This window comes from Temnothorax nylanderi, unplaced genomic scaffold, assembly GCF_030848795.1.
Source record: "Temnothorax nylanderi isolate EJ_2023f unplaced genomic scaffold, tnyl_v1.0 TNYL_tig0065_pilon, whole genome shotgun sequence".
NCBI classification, from domain to species: Eukaryota; Metazoa; Arthropoda; class Insecta; order Hymenoptera; family Formicidae; genus Temnothorax; species Temnothorax nylanderi.
In genome coordinates, this window is record NW_027249127.1 from 852,243 (window position 1) to 868,778 (window position 16,536).

The 16,536-nt window shown below is 35.0% G+C and overlaps 2 protein-coding genes across 2 annotated transcripts; one reads left to right on the plus strand and one right to left on the minus strand.

Moving 5' to 3' along the window:
* Positions 1-299: 299 nt before the first annotated feature.
* LOC139773678 (transferrin-like) lies at positions 300-9,747 on the minus strand. The gene is made up of 10 exons (XM_071708297.1): positions 9,733-9,747; positions 8,059-8,157; positions 5,061-5,297; positions 4,223-4,534; positions 2,871-3,031; positions 2,624-2,733; positions 2,079-2,471; positions 1,520-1,989; positions 1,124-1,245; positions 300-821 (listed from the first exon to the last, which is right to left on the minus strand). Exons 2-10 carry the CDS (start codon positions 8,114-8,116, stop codon positions 492-494), a joined length of 2,193 nt encoding a protein of 730 aa, XP_071564398.1. The 5' UTR covers positions 8,117-8,157; positions 9,733-9,747; the 3' UTR covers positions 300-491.
* On the plus strand, positions 9,535-13,872 carry LOC139773610 (modular serine protease-like). The gene is made up of 10 exons (XM_071708162.1): positions 9,535-9,571; positions 9,675-9,876; positions 10,276-10,472; positions 10,613-10,829; positions 10,905-11,024; positions 11,294-11,622; positions 11,735-11,995; positions 12,238-12,669; positions 13,095-13,396; positions 13,655-13,872. The coding sequence occupies exons 1-10, from the start codon at positions 9,535-9,537 to the stop codon at positions 13,757-13,759; spliced, it is 2,202 nt and encodes a 733-aa protein (XP_071564263.1). The 3' UTR covers positions 13,760-13,872.
* The last annotated feature ends 2,664 nt before the right edge of the window (positions 13,873-16,536 follow it).

Sequence of the window (16,536 nt, forward strand, 5' to 3'; positions counted from 1 at the left end):
GCGGGTGGGGTATTTCGTGTTAGGCTGCGTTCGGAAACGTCACCCGGGTACACACGGGTATACTCCCTTCTCCTTCTAACTCGCTAAGATAAAAAGAAAAGGGAGTATACTCGTATGCACTCGGGTGACGTTTCCGAACGCAGCCCTACTCTATGATATTAACATCATTGTAGGCGCGTAATACAAATAGTTATTGAGATAAACAATGGCGCGGAATTGTCAACCGCGCGGTAATTGCCAACTCTCCCCTATATTGCGTGTGTAAAAGGATTAAGTGACGTAAATAAAAATTCAGTAAATATAGAAAAGTAATAATAATTTTTTATTCTAATCTCCAAAATAAGAAAATATGGTGGTGGTGCTTTTATTAAAAAAAAAAAGGTCAATAAAAAGTTGGTCAACGCTTAGCCATCCATTATACTTAAAAGTACATATGGCAATCGTGTATTACGTAAATATTGCAAATATTGGAATTAACAATGCAAAGAAAATTAGCGTACGTGACTGGAAAGAAGGTGATAAAGTGCGACTAGGGCTACAAAAATGAAATTAGCGGTGACCGCGAAAGAGTCATTCGAGCACTCCTCGACGTGACTGAAAAGCTCTTTATAGGCAAGCACTGTCTTTTTCATCGACGATGAGGAAACCAAACCCGACGAGGAATCTTTGAAGAGAAGATCTTTTGTGTCGTTGAATAGCCCGAACATGTGAATTGGTCTTTGAGCTTTTACGCGATATCCTAGCCAATCTTCCATTTTTAATAAGGCTAGAATAGTATCCGTTCTAGAAATTTGCACGCTATCCTTCCTACGACCAACGACCTGGAAGAACATTGCGATTTATTCGATTTGTGTAAAGAAATGTTAAACATTTAATGCTTACATTATATAGTCTTTTAGTGTTTTAAAATTGATATTTCTGTTTTTTGTTCTACATCAGCATATTTTTCATTGTTTTCGTTACATAAGTCTTTTACAGTAAATTAATGATAATTAAAATATTTAGTACAATTACTGTGTATTAATAATATTAAAGATTTTAAACAGAAATATTCGATTTTTTAATTAAACGCGATGACGTAGTTTAATTTAAAAATTAAATAATGTCTAAGAAAGTTGTTTACCTCACTGTCGATTGTTACCGATAGTGCGCAGAACTCGTCAACAGTAAACCCTGGATTTTGGGCCAAACTTCCATTTTTGCACAAAACACGGTACATATTCGAATCGATGGCGAAGTAGTCGACTGTATAACAAAAATATAATAATTACCAACTATCAAATAAAAAAAATGTTAAGAATAGTGCACGACGCGTTTAAATTCAAGGTAAAAATATTTTTCATAATTACGAGTAAAAAGTTATAAAAATAAACTGAAGGAAACATGTTCCCACTAATATTTTAAAAATTGGCAGATTAAAAGCACGTTTTGTAAAATACTGATCTTTGAGATTAAAAGAATTGGTAATAGATGATTTCTTAAGCTTTTATATATATCTATAATGTTGATTGCTTTTTACCATAGAGAATATTCGCCTTCTCGACAAACGCAATGTCGCCGGCTCCTTCAATAAGGCATCGCATGGCCCCTTTGTCACCGTAATAGTGATTAGTTTCGTTCCCTGCGCAGGATGTATTATTTTGATGTCTGCAAGCCGAGCAAAGCTTGGACGCTATGTCCGAGGGGACGGCGGTGCTCGAGTGGTCGGTATCTTCGATTCCGGGGGTGCAAGCGCCCGACAGCAGGTCGGACACCAACGATGGATAGTCGCAGGATTTAGACGAAATGATATCGTTTGTTCTAGCCGTGTTGATGAAACTCAACCAGCTGAGTCCGCCGTATTCAGGGAAACATGCTTTCTTATCCTTTAAATCGTGAAAGCTCTTTATGGGGTAATCGTCGCCTCTGGGCTCACGCACCACCGCGATTGTCACACTATTCTTATCATTATCAGTTTCGCTGTATAGAACCGTTGACATGTCGTAAACCCTGCAAGCAAAATGTAAGAAAAAACGTCAAATAATTTCACGTAGATATGTTGCTCAAAGTTTCGTCGATACTTGAAATTTTCTGCTTACGTTCGTGCCAGATAACCGTAATTAGAATCAATGACCATGATATCCGTTCGATTTTCTTGTATATCGCGGAAGCATTGAAACGTGGAATTTGACTTCATGCAAGAAATGCTCGGTGCCACACCAAGAGCCTTTGCCGCTTTCGCCACCCACTTGCACTTGTTGGTCTCCAGATCGCCGATTGTGCACCAACGAATGTGTTTGCCGCAAGTTTGAATATTGTCGATATCGACGATTCTTCCCTTGCTCAAGTACGTAGCTATGGACATTTTCTCGGTTATCTCGGAGGCCCAACTGTCATCTTGTATAACACTGTCTAAAGTAATTAGCCAAAGTTCGATATGAGGAGGTTTCAGCCATGTCAACAATTTAGACTTTAGAGACTCTGCAATCTCGCTGAAAAAAGAGAATTATATAATTAAGATATATATATTCAAATGAATTATTTCAAAAAGAGACCTAAATAACTTATATAATTTTTAGAACATATTTTCGGGAAATAAAAGGAAAACTATTCTTCTCATTTATCTTCGTTGCTGTTTGCTTACTTTCTAGCTGCGACAACGCTCCACGGTTGTTTGAGCCAGGCGCAAGGATTTTCAGTGGATAAAGGAAGAACGGTGCCGCCTGGACATAAAAACTGATACGACTCATTTCTCTGAAACACAATAATTAATTAATATAATAGTATAAAGAGAAGACACAATATAAATAATTAATAATTGTTATACACGTTGATTCTAGGAGAATTGCTGTAACCGTTTCTTAAATGAAGATAAAGTATCTCACACTTACTTTGAGGTAATTCTGAACGTAGTTGAGTGCTGCGTATGCCACTTTACCTTTACGACGAGCTAGACATTGCAAAGCTCCGATATGTCCATGATGATCCATATTATCATAACTGCAAGTTACCTCGTTATCACAAAGAGCACACAGTTCTGGATATTTCTTCTCTGAAAAATATATTATATTGATTAATTATGCACTTTTTTGAAATGGTGCAATTTTTATTCTTGAATTTATGTATGTTACCTTCAAGTGTATAAGATGGAACAGAGCACGAGCAAAAGGAAGAGGGATGACAGTGAAGAGAGAAAGGGTAAGTTTTACAAGAGAAAATGGTGGACAAAGGAGTACGAAAGGAATGACGACGAGAAGAGAAAGAAGAACGTGATACTGAGGATCGAGAAGGAGAGATGGGTGGGAAAGGAATCAAATTGGGAGAAGGTGAAGGAATTATTTTCGGATGGACTAAATGTGAAGGTGGAAGTGAAAGAGGTAAGCGTGATAGGACAGAGAGGAGACTGGGTAACGATATTAATGAAAATGGGGAATAAGGAGGAGGATAAGTGGAAGGTATTGGATGCAAGGAGAAAGGAAGGAAGCAGATTGAGGGTGAAAATGGACGAAGACAAATCGGTGGAAACGAGGGTAAGAGAAAGAGAGGAGAAAGAAAGGAGAAAAGAGAGGAGAGGAGAGGAAAGCGGGAGGCCAAAGAGGACCGCGGAGGACGAAATAGCGAAAAGGATGGAGGAGAATCTACTAATGGATACGGACGAGGACGAAGCAGATAGGAAGAAAAAAGAATAGGAGGAATTTAGGATGGAAAGGAGAGATAAAGGGAGATAAAGAGAGAAGCGTTAAGGGAGAAGGAGGGGAGAAGGAGAAGGAGGTAAGATTGTAATACTGTAAGAATAATTATTTTATATTCAGAGTGGAAGGTAGAGTAAGAAAGAAGGAAGGCGTCAAGTACTGAAAGGAGGGAGCCGGAAAAAAAAGAGAAGAGCTGCGTCAGGATGGAGGGAGTCAGAGGAGTGCTGATTAGGGAAAGCTAAAGGAGATGGCCAGAGGGCTGCCGGATGGAAGAGGGAGGGAAGGGAAATAAGTTGTAAGGTCGCTCAATGACCAGGTCGGGGAAATAAGAGAAATTGTAAAGGTTTTTGGGAACGTTTTTACTGAAAAAACGCCTTTCCAACCCCGGAAGGGGAACGAAATAAAGAATGATTGATTGATTGATTGATTGATGTATGTTACCTTCAAAATATCTTTAAGCCATCTTTTTTTAAGCAAAAATTTGTAATAGATAATAATTGATATACTTAAGGTAAGGAAATAAGTTTATTTTAATATGTAAATCGACTTACTTAGTTCTTGATCAGCGGCGCTATCAGCAGCCCATTCGCCCGGCCTACAAGCTTTTCCAAAGAAATTTTTAAGATTTATGATCTCGTTCTCGATAGCGGTTACATCATCCTGACATTGCGGAGGGTTCACTATACTTGACATTGCGGAATTTTCAAAATACTTGAGAATATAATCATTCCACCATTGAGATTGGCTAAAACCAGGATGGCAAAAGCCACTATCTTTCAAATTTTTTAGACGTTCACCAGGGAGTATGTTTTGCTGCGTCAAATCTACGGGGACCACTGCCACCGTTTGGAATTCAAATTCCTCTGTGGAAGTTAAATTATATTTATAACACATGTATTTTTTTTATCAAGATGTGCAATAACATATAACCCAAACTTAGATTTTTGCCAATAATAAAGAAAATATCGTAATAGTTATTTTAATACTCAATTTAATGTTCAATAATAAGAAATTATTAAAAAATACCAAATTCAGAATTTTTTGGCTTTAATTTTTAGTCAGTTTCAGAGGAGACTGTTAATGATAATTTGTAATTCCAAAAAAGTAGTATTTTAAAAACATTTAAGGAATATGTTTTAATTTTTATTACTTATATATTTTGTTTAAGTTTAAACTAATTTTAAAATTTTTAATTTTACTCGATAAAACTCTTCACGCATTGATCTCTAGTAATTTAATTTTTACTATTAATTTTAATTTCTTTATTTATTATGAATTAAATTTAAGATGCTTTCCTTGCCTATATGTACATAACTAATGACGTCGCGCCTATAAGTAATATATAACTTTTTATTATATAAATTTTTCTATAAGTTTTCGAGAGACTACCTTCCTGCCTATCTTTATGCCTCAGTTGAAGAATGGGTTGTATGTGAGATGAATAGAATTGATGCGTCAACAACAATTCTTCTGCATTAAAGACACCGAAATCGGCTTGGCCTTCAGCTAAGCGGATAGCGCACTCGGCGTTGTCCTGCACGCGCACACATGACACTTCGCTGTCTCCTCGTTGTATATTGTAGCACGCAGACTCGCTTACTGTACCGATGGGTGCGCAGAATTTGTCTGAAAAATCGCGAATCGATCGACATAGAATAACTCATTGTCAGTTACCAATGAGATTTATTAGCTTTTGATAATGTCGCTCATAGAAACCATCAAAATATAAGCTATGAAAGAAAGAGACAGAGAAATAATTTAATTAGGTAATTTAACTAGATAATTTATTAAAAATGATAAAAATATAATAATGGCGAAATGTCCTTTATTTTCTAATATTTTACATTTTAAATGCTTATCATATTTTTATCGACGACTTGATCGAAGTTTACTTCAAGTTCTCTTTAATCAAGATAATTCATAGAGTGTTATCACTATCTCGAATATTTGATCTTATGCGTTTACCGAATTCAAGTTTAATTTTGGCCGTTTATGATGCATCAAGAGATAAAAATTTAATGAAACTCTCGAAACGTGTGATATAAAATAAACGATATAATATAAAATAAATATGATATAAAAAAACGGCGGTTAAACATAAATACGAAATAAATACAGATTAACTCTATAGAGTTAATATTCATATTGCTTTATACAGCAATATGGGTATATCCATATAAAACAATGCTGTAATTTGTAATCCTTTTAAACACATTGCCTAGATGCCTTACATAATATCTTTAATTAATAATATCAGTACATTTATAACATAAAATAATAACTGTAATATATTTTATATCGGCAAGACTATGTTACGTCAATTGTAATCAAGTAATTTGATCATTCTCGAGATATCTGCTTATCTGATGCTTGATAATGTCTAATAATGCAAAGAATAAGCGTTATCATAAATTTCTGACTCAAAACTTCTAAAAAATTAATCACATTTTAAATGTTCACGCTGTCGCGCATCTTAACTGGACACAAAAACGTATCTATTAAGTATAAATTTTTAAAATTTATCTTTCTAATAAGGATTAAAAAATTCTTTTTCAGAATCGCTGTTCAGAATCATTTGTAACTTTCAGATATTTACAAATACAAAAATTTCTTAGCTATTTTATATAAAAATATTATATAAAACAATAAAAATAGTTAATTAATTTATACATATTCAAAAAAATTAAAAAAAATTAATGCAATACTGTCTCATCTATAATATATTTTTTATTGTTTAAAACTGAAACTTGTTTAAAAAATTATAGATATATATATTTTTCATGATTCTACTATGAGCACTATTGATTGATTTCGTTATCAATACGTAACAAATCGGACTTTGCCACGGCATATGAAGCTTAAGATACGCATTTTAAAATGGTATGATTTTTTATTTGCAGAATATTCCCGGAAACAATGTGCAAGTTTCTACTTGCACACTTAAAAACTATGAGGAAACAATGTGCAAGTTTCTACTTGCGCACTTTTTTTTATGGATAGAGTATCATTAAAAATAGATTGGTGTTGAATTTGGCAATGATCGGTGAAGGGGTTACCAATTTTTGCCTAAAAAGTGTACAAATCATACACGTAATCTTATATATAAGGTATCATTAAAGGGAGGTTGTTTTGAATTTGGCGAAGATTAGTGAAAGGGTTACCGATTTCTGCCTAAAAAATGTATAGGGTAGACCGAGGCAAATCGGATTACTAATTAGCACGATAAAATAGCTCGTTTAAAATAAAACACTAACGAAAATTGTCTTAAAACTTATATTAATCCGATTCGCCTCAATCTACCCTAAGTTATTTGATGGATAGAGTATCATTAAAGGAAGATTGTTATTTAATTTGGCGAGGATAGGTGAAGGGATTACCGATTACCAAAAAATTTAAATTCGACGTTTTCGAACATAAGCAACACATTGGCATCGAAAACTTAAAAAACAATTTTTACTTCGGTCTTTTCTACTCCTATTTCATATATAATTCTTTTAAATTCGGTTGATTAGACTTAGCTTTATATGCGATCAAAATTATGGACCTTTGATCGCGTATAAAGCTGGGTCTAATCAACCAAATCTTAAAAAATTATATATGAAATAGGGGTAGAAAAGACTGAAAAATATAATAAAATTAGAAATAAATTGATATCTCCAAATTTGCGGAAGTTAGAGCAACCACGGACATTTCTTAAAAAATTCAAAATTTTTTTAAAAAAGAACCCCTTTACCGATCATCGCCAAATTCAATACCAACCTTCCTTGAATGATACTCTATCGATTAAACAAAAAACAGCCCGATATCTCAATATTTGCGGACGTTAGAGCAACCACAACATCAAATGTGCACATACACACATACATACGGACATTTTTTTTTTAGGCGATATTTCGACGTTTTACAACAATCTGAATATATTGGCAGAAAAAACTCAAAAACCAATCTCTTCGTTGGTTTCTTCTACCCCTATTTCATATATAATTCACTTAAATTTGGTTGACTAGACCCAACTTTATAGGCAATCGAAGGTTCATATACGAAATTCACGAAAACAAAGCTTCCTCTATGAGGAAGCAAAATGCAGTAAAAATTAAACCCGTATATTTAATGTTACATACTTAATAATATTATTACAAGTACCACTAAAAAGTTTTATTAAATTATTTGATAATAAAAACATGACACTCATCATATAACTACACAGTTTCTGCATTTTTAATTTTGCGCGTAGATAGACACGCATATTTAAATGTAAATTATTTGTACTGATATTAAATCCGCATATGAAAATATAGAGAAAATTTATCAGAGAATTTTTTTTATAAATGGACGCTTCTAATAAAATATGATAAATAGATAATTTTGATAAAATAGATTTACTTACATTTATATTGCGCACGTGCAGCGGCAACGAGCAGAATTACCCAAACGAGATTCCTCATTGCTGATCTGGAGGCAATATCCAGTGAGAGTTTGATACGAACTGAAATGATTGAACCGTTTTTCAACGTGAACCGCAAAAGAGGAACTAGGTGTGCCTCTTCACACGAACCGTGCGATAAGAAGCCTCCGATAACGAACGCACACGCCCTATATATACATATACCGCTGTATTATTATCGTCGTTTCTGTGTAACCATGTTGTCCTATCCTTCAGGGATCGGATTATTGGCGCAAACCATCGATTGTAGAAACAGCGTATTCATCACAGGTTTATTTCGGACGATTTGTATTTCAGGATAAAGTCTCCGATAAAATTCTACATGTAATTTTGTAATAAATACGACATAAATTTGTAAATAAATTATAATACATTTGTAATTATACATAAATAAGTTTAAAAAAGTTAAGTTAAATGAATTAGGAGAAACTCTTATGTTACACTAATCGGAAGTTTGAGTTGTGATTATAATATGTACGTGGGCGCAAATATGTGATTTAAATCATTGTCACACACACACATTATTTTTGAATCTATTATTAAGACACATTTTTTTCCCAGGAGTTCTCCATAACTATCTTTCCTATCATTGACATTTCTTTAATGACGTCATGACGAAAGATGTTAAATCGTTAGTGACGAATATTCCAAGATGTGCAACAACGAATTACTCGCTTATCTGCAGATGACGATAGCTTTCCATGAAAGTAGTGGGTCTATCGATGACTAAACGCCAACACTTCTACGAGGATGAAACGTTTGTTAGTTTTTTCGATTTGAGTCTGTAAATTCTACTGAGATTTCTGATACAAAGAAAACAAATATTGATCTACGTTTTTAAGATTTATTTGTACCGAGAGGTACAATTTTTAGTTAACAATTGTTGACAATACACACAACTTTCCAACAGTCAATAAATATTGTAGGGCTTTATTTGATCAATAAATAAAAGATAGATCAGCTAAACTCGAGAGCACATGTATCTATGTACACAAAACGAAATTCTGAAGGATTTAGAGCGTAAGTTAAATTTGTAACTCATAAGATTTACTTGAATTATAAAATAATATCTTATTCTACTCTGATTCCGAACCTTTTCGTTATTGTCCGAAAGAAAATGATCAACGCAAAACCCATTTTTACATATTGGAAACACAACGTGTAACACAATACTTTACAATCTGCACCCTTTTGTTTTCGATAATAGGGAAACGGCATTCACACGGTATTCTATTGTGACTGGACGAACAAAATATGCAATTTCCCGTACTGCTATAAAAATTATGCACGGACGAGTGCCAGAATAATTTGTCAAATAACTACGAGTATATATAGAGCCGATGGCTAAGTTCGCTTAATTCTGCGTTTTGTGAGAAGAATAATTTCAATTTTTAGAAATAATAATTACTCTTTATAGGGATGATCGCATTGACGACACTAATTATAACGATGCTCGGTACGTTTGCATACAATAAAGTGGACCGTAGTGATTACGCTATATTGAGGATATTTAATCTCTATGTCAGAGGGTACATTGTGAACGTGCGCGGTGAACGTAGTCGCGACGGGGATCATTAATATTCGCGAGTTTGCAGGATTTAATAGGATATACGTTACCACAGAAGAGAATAGCCAAGTGTATTCATCATTGACATTTATTTGCGTGGACGGCACCGTGATGCCATTAGCGAACGTTTGCGATGGTATCCCTCATTGTCCGGACTCGTCGGACGAAGTCGGAACACTGTGTCGTCACGTTGTGTAAGAAGATATTTCCGTTAACTTTTGCCATTAGTCACTAAACAAGGAATGTCGCAAAGAACCGGATATTCTTCCAACTGAAGATAAAATAGTTAAAGCACAGATAAAGCTTCCTTTTTTTTACTTAATTATGATTACATTCTAATACTTGAGAAAAGTCTTAAATACTTTTTGCACATTTGACTTTTTATTCCAACGTTGTGGCGTTCTTCTGCTAAAACATTTTTATCTGCGAGGAAAAAATGCAAGTCTACGTATGCAAATCAATCTCCACACACGCGCGCGCGCGTGCGCGCGTGCAAGCATAATATTCTTCTCAATGCAATTAATAGAATGTGCTGGTAACTCGAATAATCGTTAGGGAATATTCTGTATTATTGTATTAACTCTTTTTTGCAGATGTCCCACGCATATGTACAGATGCAATTACGGTGCCTGCGTGAGTCGCGCGGCGCGATGCGACGGTCTGGCGGATTGCGTGGACGCCAGCGACGAGATCGCTTGCGATCGAGATGCTAACGACGTTTGCTCCGACAGGGATTTTCAGTGTTCCACTGTTAATCAAGAGTGCATACCTTTCGCCGAGGTGTGCAATGGTCTGTAACCGTTAGATTAATTTTGACGACGATTTGATGCGAAATTGCATGAGCCGGTATAAGGTCGCGCAACGTAAGGACAGGTGTACTCGTTTGAACTTGGAAATTTTTATCTCTGTGTTCTCTCCGCTTTTTATCAGGCTATAAAGATTGCTCGGACGGGAGCGACGAGAATGCGACGGTCTGCCGCGAATATACATGTCCCGAGCACACGTTCCGTTGTGCGTACGGAGGCTGCGTTCATCAGGAAGTGGTCTGCGACGGTGTGAAGGATTGCGTCGACGGCACCGACGAAGACTCGAGCACGTGCGCGGCTGTCGATTGTGAGGATCAAGAATGTTCACAATACGAGTGCCGGTTGGTTAATGAATTTTATTTCTTCTTAATTAACAATTGTTAGTTAAAATTCCGACGGTTTATTTCTTACTTTAGAGACCAAGAATTCGCATGCGAGAATAGACGGCAGTGCCTACCGATAGCCAAAGTGTGCGACGGTACTCGGCACTGCGCAGACGCATCTGATGAGAGTGCGAAATTGTGCGAAGCACGTGAGTACGTATGCCGAGTATATAATTCACGATCGAGTAATTTAATTTTCTCTGTAATTTAATTTTATAGTTAGAGAAATCTTAGAATTGGTTCTAGGAGATCGACTATTTCATCAAAAATTAAATATTTTTATCAGTATCCGTTTTATCTTATTCAAATAACGAGAATTTCTTCGCGAAGCATCCACTTTCAGCATTTCAGAGTACGAAAAAATTACTGCTCGCGCGAGATTATACGCAATAAAGATCACCGAGTGTTCTTTATCTTTACAGATGTCCTGAAAATTGGTTCCGCTGCGCTTACGGCGGATGCATTCGGCCGGAGCTGAAATGTAACTCTCGACTTAATTGCCACGACTGGAGCGACGAGGACGAGTCTCTATGCGGGATAACGCTGCCCGAAGGTGCCTGCCGATTGCCCGCCGCGAAAGCGGGCACCCATTATAGCGTGAGCGGATGCTCTGGATGTCGGCCGGGCGAGGTCGTTCCCGAGCTCACGCGCCTCGAGTACGCCTGCGACGTCGAAGGCACCTTGCAAGGTGCCAGTGAAATTTATTGTCAGAATAACCGCTGGTTTCCCGGAATTCCGAGTTGCACCTTCAGTAAGTAACATTCTTCCCACGAGGACCACCGGTGTTCCAGGACGGAATGAGGCTCTTTTTATTTATTAAATAAATTATTTACTTATGATTGATTGTGTGTAACATATTTCAGGTAACGAAACAGAAGGAATAACGTGCCCGGCGCTGTCCGAGACACATGATGCGATTAAACGATGCGAGGCGATGTGGGGTCCTCACGAGGGGTGGCTGCCTTGCGACCGGCCCCTCCCGGTTGGCACGCGGGTTTTCCTCGAATGTCCTGCGTTTTACGAGCGTAGCAAAGGATCGTCCAGTGTCATGTGCCTTCACGACGGCACGTGGAGTCAATCGCTTCTGAGTTGTACTCCTATCTGCGGGATGAGGGACTCTACAGGTTTGACAATTGACGGGTTGTCATACTTCTGGAATTAATTAATCAGAATCGTTCAACCGCTTCGTTAGAATCGTCGTAGTTGGAAGAAATACACGAAGAGTTTTAGAAGTTTTTAATATGTCCTTTGTTCTTTTTTATTTATTATTATAGTGCAAATATTTTTCTTATCGATATAAAACGGTTTTTGTTAGTATAAATCTTTAAATTTATTTAACTTGTACAAGAAATGTTAACATTCTTAGCGGCAGCATTGATCGTAAAGGGGTGGCGCGTCGAAGAGGAAGAGACATTGCCATGGCAAGCCACCCTCTTTTCGCACGAAGATGGTCAATGGAGATTCTTTTGCGGCGGCACGCTGATCGCGGAACGCGTTGTGTTAACTGCCGGTCACTGCGTTTGGAAGACCGCGGCGGACACGATGCGCGTCGCTTTAGGGACTCTCTCGAGTGACTTAAGTCAAGTAGGAGAAAATGCGCAGGTGATCGACGTGGAAAGTATCGAGCTGCAGAACGCGTATCAAGATCACGAGAGTAACTACGGCTCGGACATCGCGTTGCTGATTTTAAAGAGAGCTGCGACTATTAACTCGGTTGTTGGGCCAGTTTGCGTTCCTTGGCATTCCGATGAAACATTACTGGAATACCAGCGAAACGGTGGACTTGGATTAGTTGCCGGTAAGTTTAAATTTTAAATGCGTTAAAAATCTAGATAGAGTTAGAGAATAAAGTTCGAGAAAATCGAATGTTTTTACTTAGAAAAAACAAGATTATCATATAACATAATTATCAAATTTCTTATTTGATACGTTTAATAAATTCTTTATATTTCTTTATTTTATTTTATACACATACTGCTTAATAATATAACTGCTTAATATATAAACAAATTATTCATGCATTTCTAAAAAAAAAATTAATATTTCTTTCTAAAGCTAATATTCTTACTATTATATCTATACTCGTGTGTTGCTTGAAAATAAAATATTCAATAAATTTAAAAACCACTAATATAAAACTTAAAAATCAAATTATTAACTATTTGTTTAACAACAAATATAGATTTCCTTAACAATGCCTAGAAAATTTAAGAAATTTTTCAGGCATGGGGCTGACGGAGAATGACACATTTAGTCCAGTTTTGAGGGTAACTACGATGAAAATTATTTCTGACGACGAGTGTCGTCAAAACCAGAACAGAGATTTTCGAAAATATTTAACTTACACTTCCTTCTGCGCTGGATGGGCGAATGGTACTGGGGTATGTAATGGAGACAGCGGCGGGGGTTTGGTGCTTCAGCGGCCGAATTCCAGTGTTTGGGAAGTTCACGGAGTTGTTTCCGTGAGCCCACGGAGATTGGGCACCAATGTATGTGATCCGAACTTTTATGCTGTTTTTACGAAGGTACATTAACATAAATATATTCATAAATTTATATCAATAAATATATTAAAAGCGATCTGTAATATAACTGTAATTTATAACTTTATTATCTGCAAACTATTCTTAAGTAAAGTCTGTCAATGTTTTTTGTTATATTTCCTACAATATTTCTTTGTTCACGATAATTACCATTCATTATATTAATGGACTGTGTTATTCATAATATTAATAGATTATGTTATTTAAAATACTAATAGATTATATTATTTTTTATTACAGGTTTCTATGTACACCAATTGGATTCATGAGATTATCGAGAGCATACCTATAATCGGCCTATCTGATTTGAATCAACAACCAAACAGGGATAACATCGTTGTTTGATGAATAATAAACTAAATCGATTTCAATTGTAATATGTATGTAAGTAAAATTAAACCATAAATGTGTACGTGTTTATTATACATATAATATATATTAAAATATACATATGTATAGAAAAATTTTATTATTTGTATAAATTATTGATACAACCACATATCGATAAATTAAATTCCGTTTCTATTAATATTATCCTCTATTTTATTTCCTTTCCTCGAAAACAAAAGAATAATTTCCCTCGAACACAAAGCAGACATGAATAGCATCAATATTGACAATATGTCAAAACAGAAATAAGATTTACAATTTTATTTATTTAATTAAAAGATATTAATTAAAGACATGCATCTTTAAATAATTCTCAAATAATTCTAATCGGTGAAAATCTCTTTTCGGTAGTAGGCGTTATAATTCCGTGCGTCTATATACGTCAGCATGACGAATCTTTCAACGACAACCGTAAGTATAATAACATTAAAACAAATAACATATTTTAACGAGCTAAATACAACAAAACGAATAAAATTGAAGGATACAGATATATAAATAAGATAAACTTTTTAGAAGAAACAGAAAACTTTTTAAAGATATAAAATTTAATGTATTCGCACTATCTCTACATTTAACGCCCGTTTCCGCGTAGATATTACTATCTTTTAATTTGTATGTCAATATTAGATCACACAGGAAATGCAGACAATACTTTCTACGAATGAGTTAACAACAGGCATAAGATATGACGACGTATACATCTCACCGAGTCATATAAAATTCGACGAAGCCTTCGAAGGAGTTACGTATCGACAACGTATTATTATCAAGAACGTCGGATATAAACCTGCATTTATCAGAATTCGCCAGCTAAATTTTATAGTAAATATGCCTAACATAAATAGATTACAATTACGAAATTTTAAGAAATAGGAAATTCTCAATGGTTAACGCTTTCGAATAGGCTTTTCAAGTAAGAGCTTTGAAAAGTGGCATACGGATCAGTCCTGGATTAAGTATAACAACATACGTGACCTACACGTTCAAGAGAACGTCCATATCGCATGCGATAATTCCTATTGAAATCAATGGAAAGATTTTCGATTATCACGTGATATCTACTTTAGCCACCGAATATATCAGCATCGAACCAAAGTTGATAGACTTTGGTACTATCGATATTGGTTATTCGTCCGGTTTAAAAATAGTAACAATCCGTAACGAAGGAAGCAAGAGCACCAGGTATCCGCGTTATTTTTAGAAATTTCTCGTATATTAGAAATAATATCGCAATGTATTTTTTTATATCTTTATTTTTAAAAAATATTTTTAAGTAATTCTCGCTATTTTTATTTTTTTGTTCATTTTTTGTTATATAAAAAGACAATTTCAGATTATGGAAATAATTTATATTTATGTAAATATATAGATCAGTTATTAGACTTTTTGCGCATATTATATTTTATTCAAATAAAAAATAAATTTAAATATTATATAAAGAAATATGTTTGATATAAAATAATTTGGTAAAAATCTAAAATTTTCCAGATTTGCGATTGATCTCGGGCAAAATGATCTAGACTTAATGATAAAGCCTCTTCGTGGAAGAATCAAACCGGAAAAGGAGATAAAGCTTCAAGTCGAATTAATGGGCGTAAATGAAGGCACTTTTTACAGTGAATTTTGGTAAGACATCCTCGCTATTTGTCATGATGACTCTTTATCATCGTAAGAAAGATTTGTACGAACTTTTTCAGGATTAAGTCTACTCCGAACATACGTGTTCCCATCAAAGTGCGGGTCATTGTACCGAAATTGGTAGTTTATCACACAAATACGACCGGAGATTTCACGCTCATCGATTTTCCACCTACGGTAGAAAATACCTGTAGGTACGATACCTTTGTACTGCGTAACCTTTCGTCTCGAGCCTGCAGTTACGTTGTCCTCGGTGAGATCGATAACGAAGTAAAGTGCATTCGGGTACGGAACAATTGTTCCTGATAAATGAAAATTTTTAGCCAGTAACGGATTATCGAAAGCGTCCTTAGAAAAGTCCTTTAGTAAAATAATTTTACCACTCCCTATTTAAAACTATTAAAATCTGTGTCTAGAATTTGTAGAACACTGTCCAGATAGATATATATTTGAACAGTTATCGAATTGTTTATTTAATCTATAAAAGTCTTTATCTATAGAAATATATATATATATTAAACTTTTTTTTTTCAATATTAGCATATGCGAGAGAAAAATATCGGACGCAGATATAACTGATAAGCTAGCGTCATTAAGCTGGAATCCTCGAAATGCATGGATTTTATATGATAAATTGATATATTTCCTATCACTGACTTAATCGATCTGACTTGCATGTAATGAGATCCTTACTGAAATTATTTTTGCAGGACATTGACCGTAAGCAATATCTGACTTATAGTGTTTTTGAAATTCATCCGCTTGAAGGGCGAATAAACCCATTTCAAGGTATCATCTTTGAAATAAAGTGAGTCGAATTATTGTATCATTGCATATTGAACAAGATCTATTATAAAAGGTACAAATATGTTACATATTAAAAGACAAATATCTAATAAATATATAATTGCAGATTTTCACCAATAAATACATTGCAACGGAGAAAAGAACACGAGCAGAAGCAGCTGAGCAAATGTGAAAATAAATGTCCAAGTCTAATGAAAAATAGAGATTTTATGCAATTTATTAGAATAGTCAGAGTACATTGTACAGAATCGGAAGATATCACCAGTGTGTCTCTTTTAGTTTAT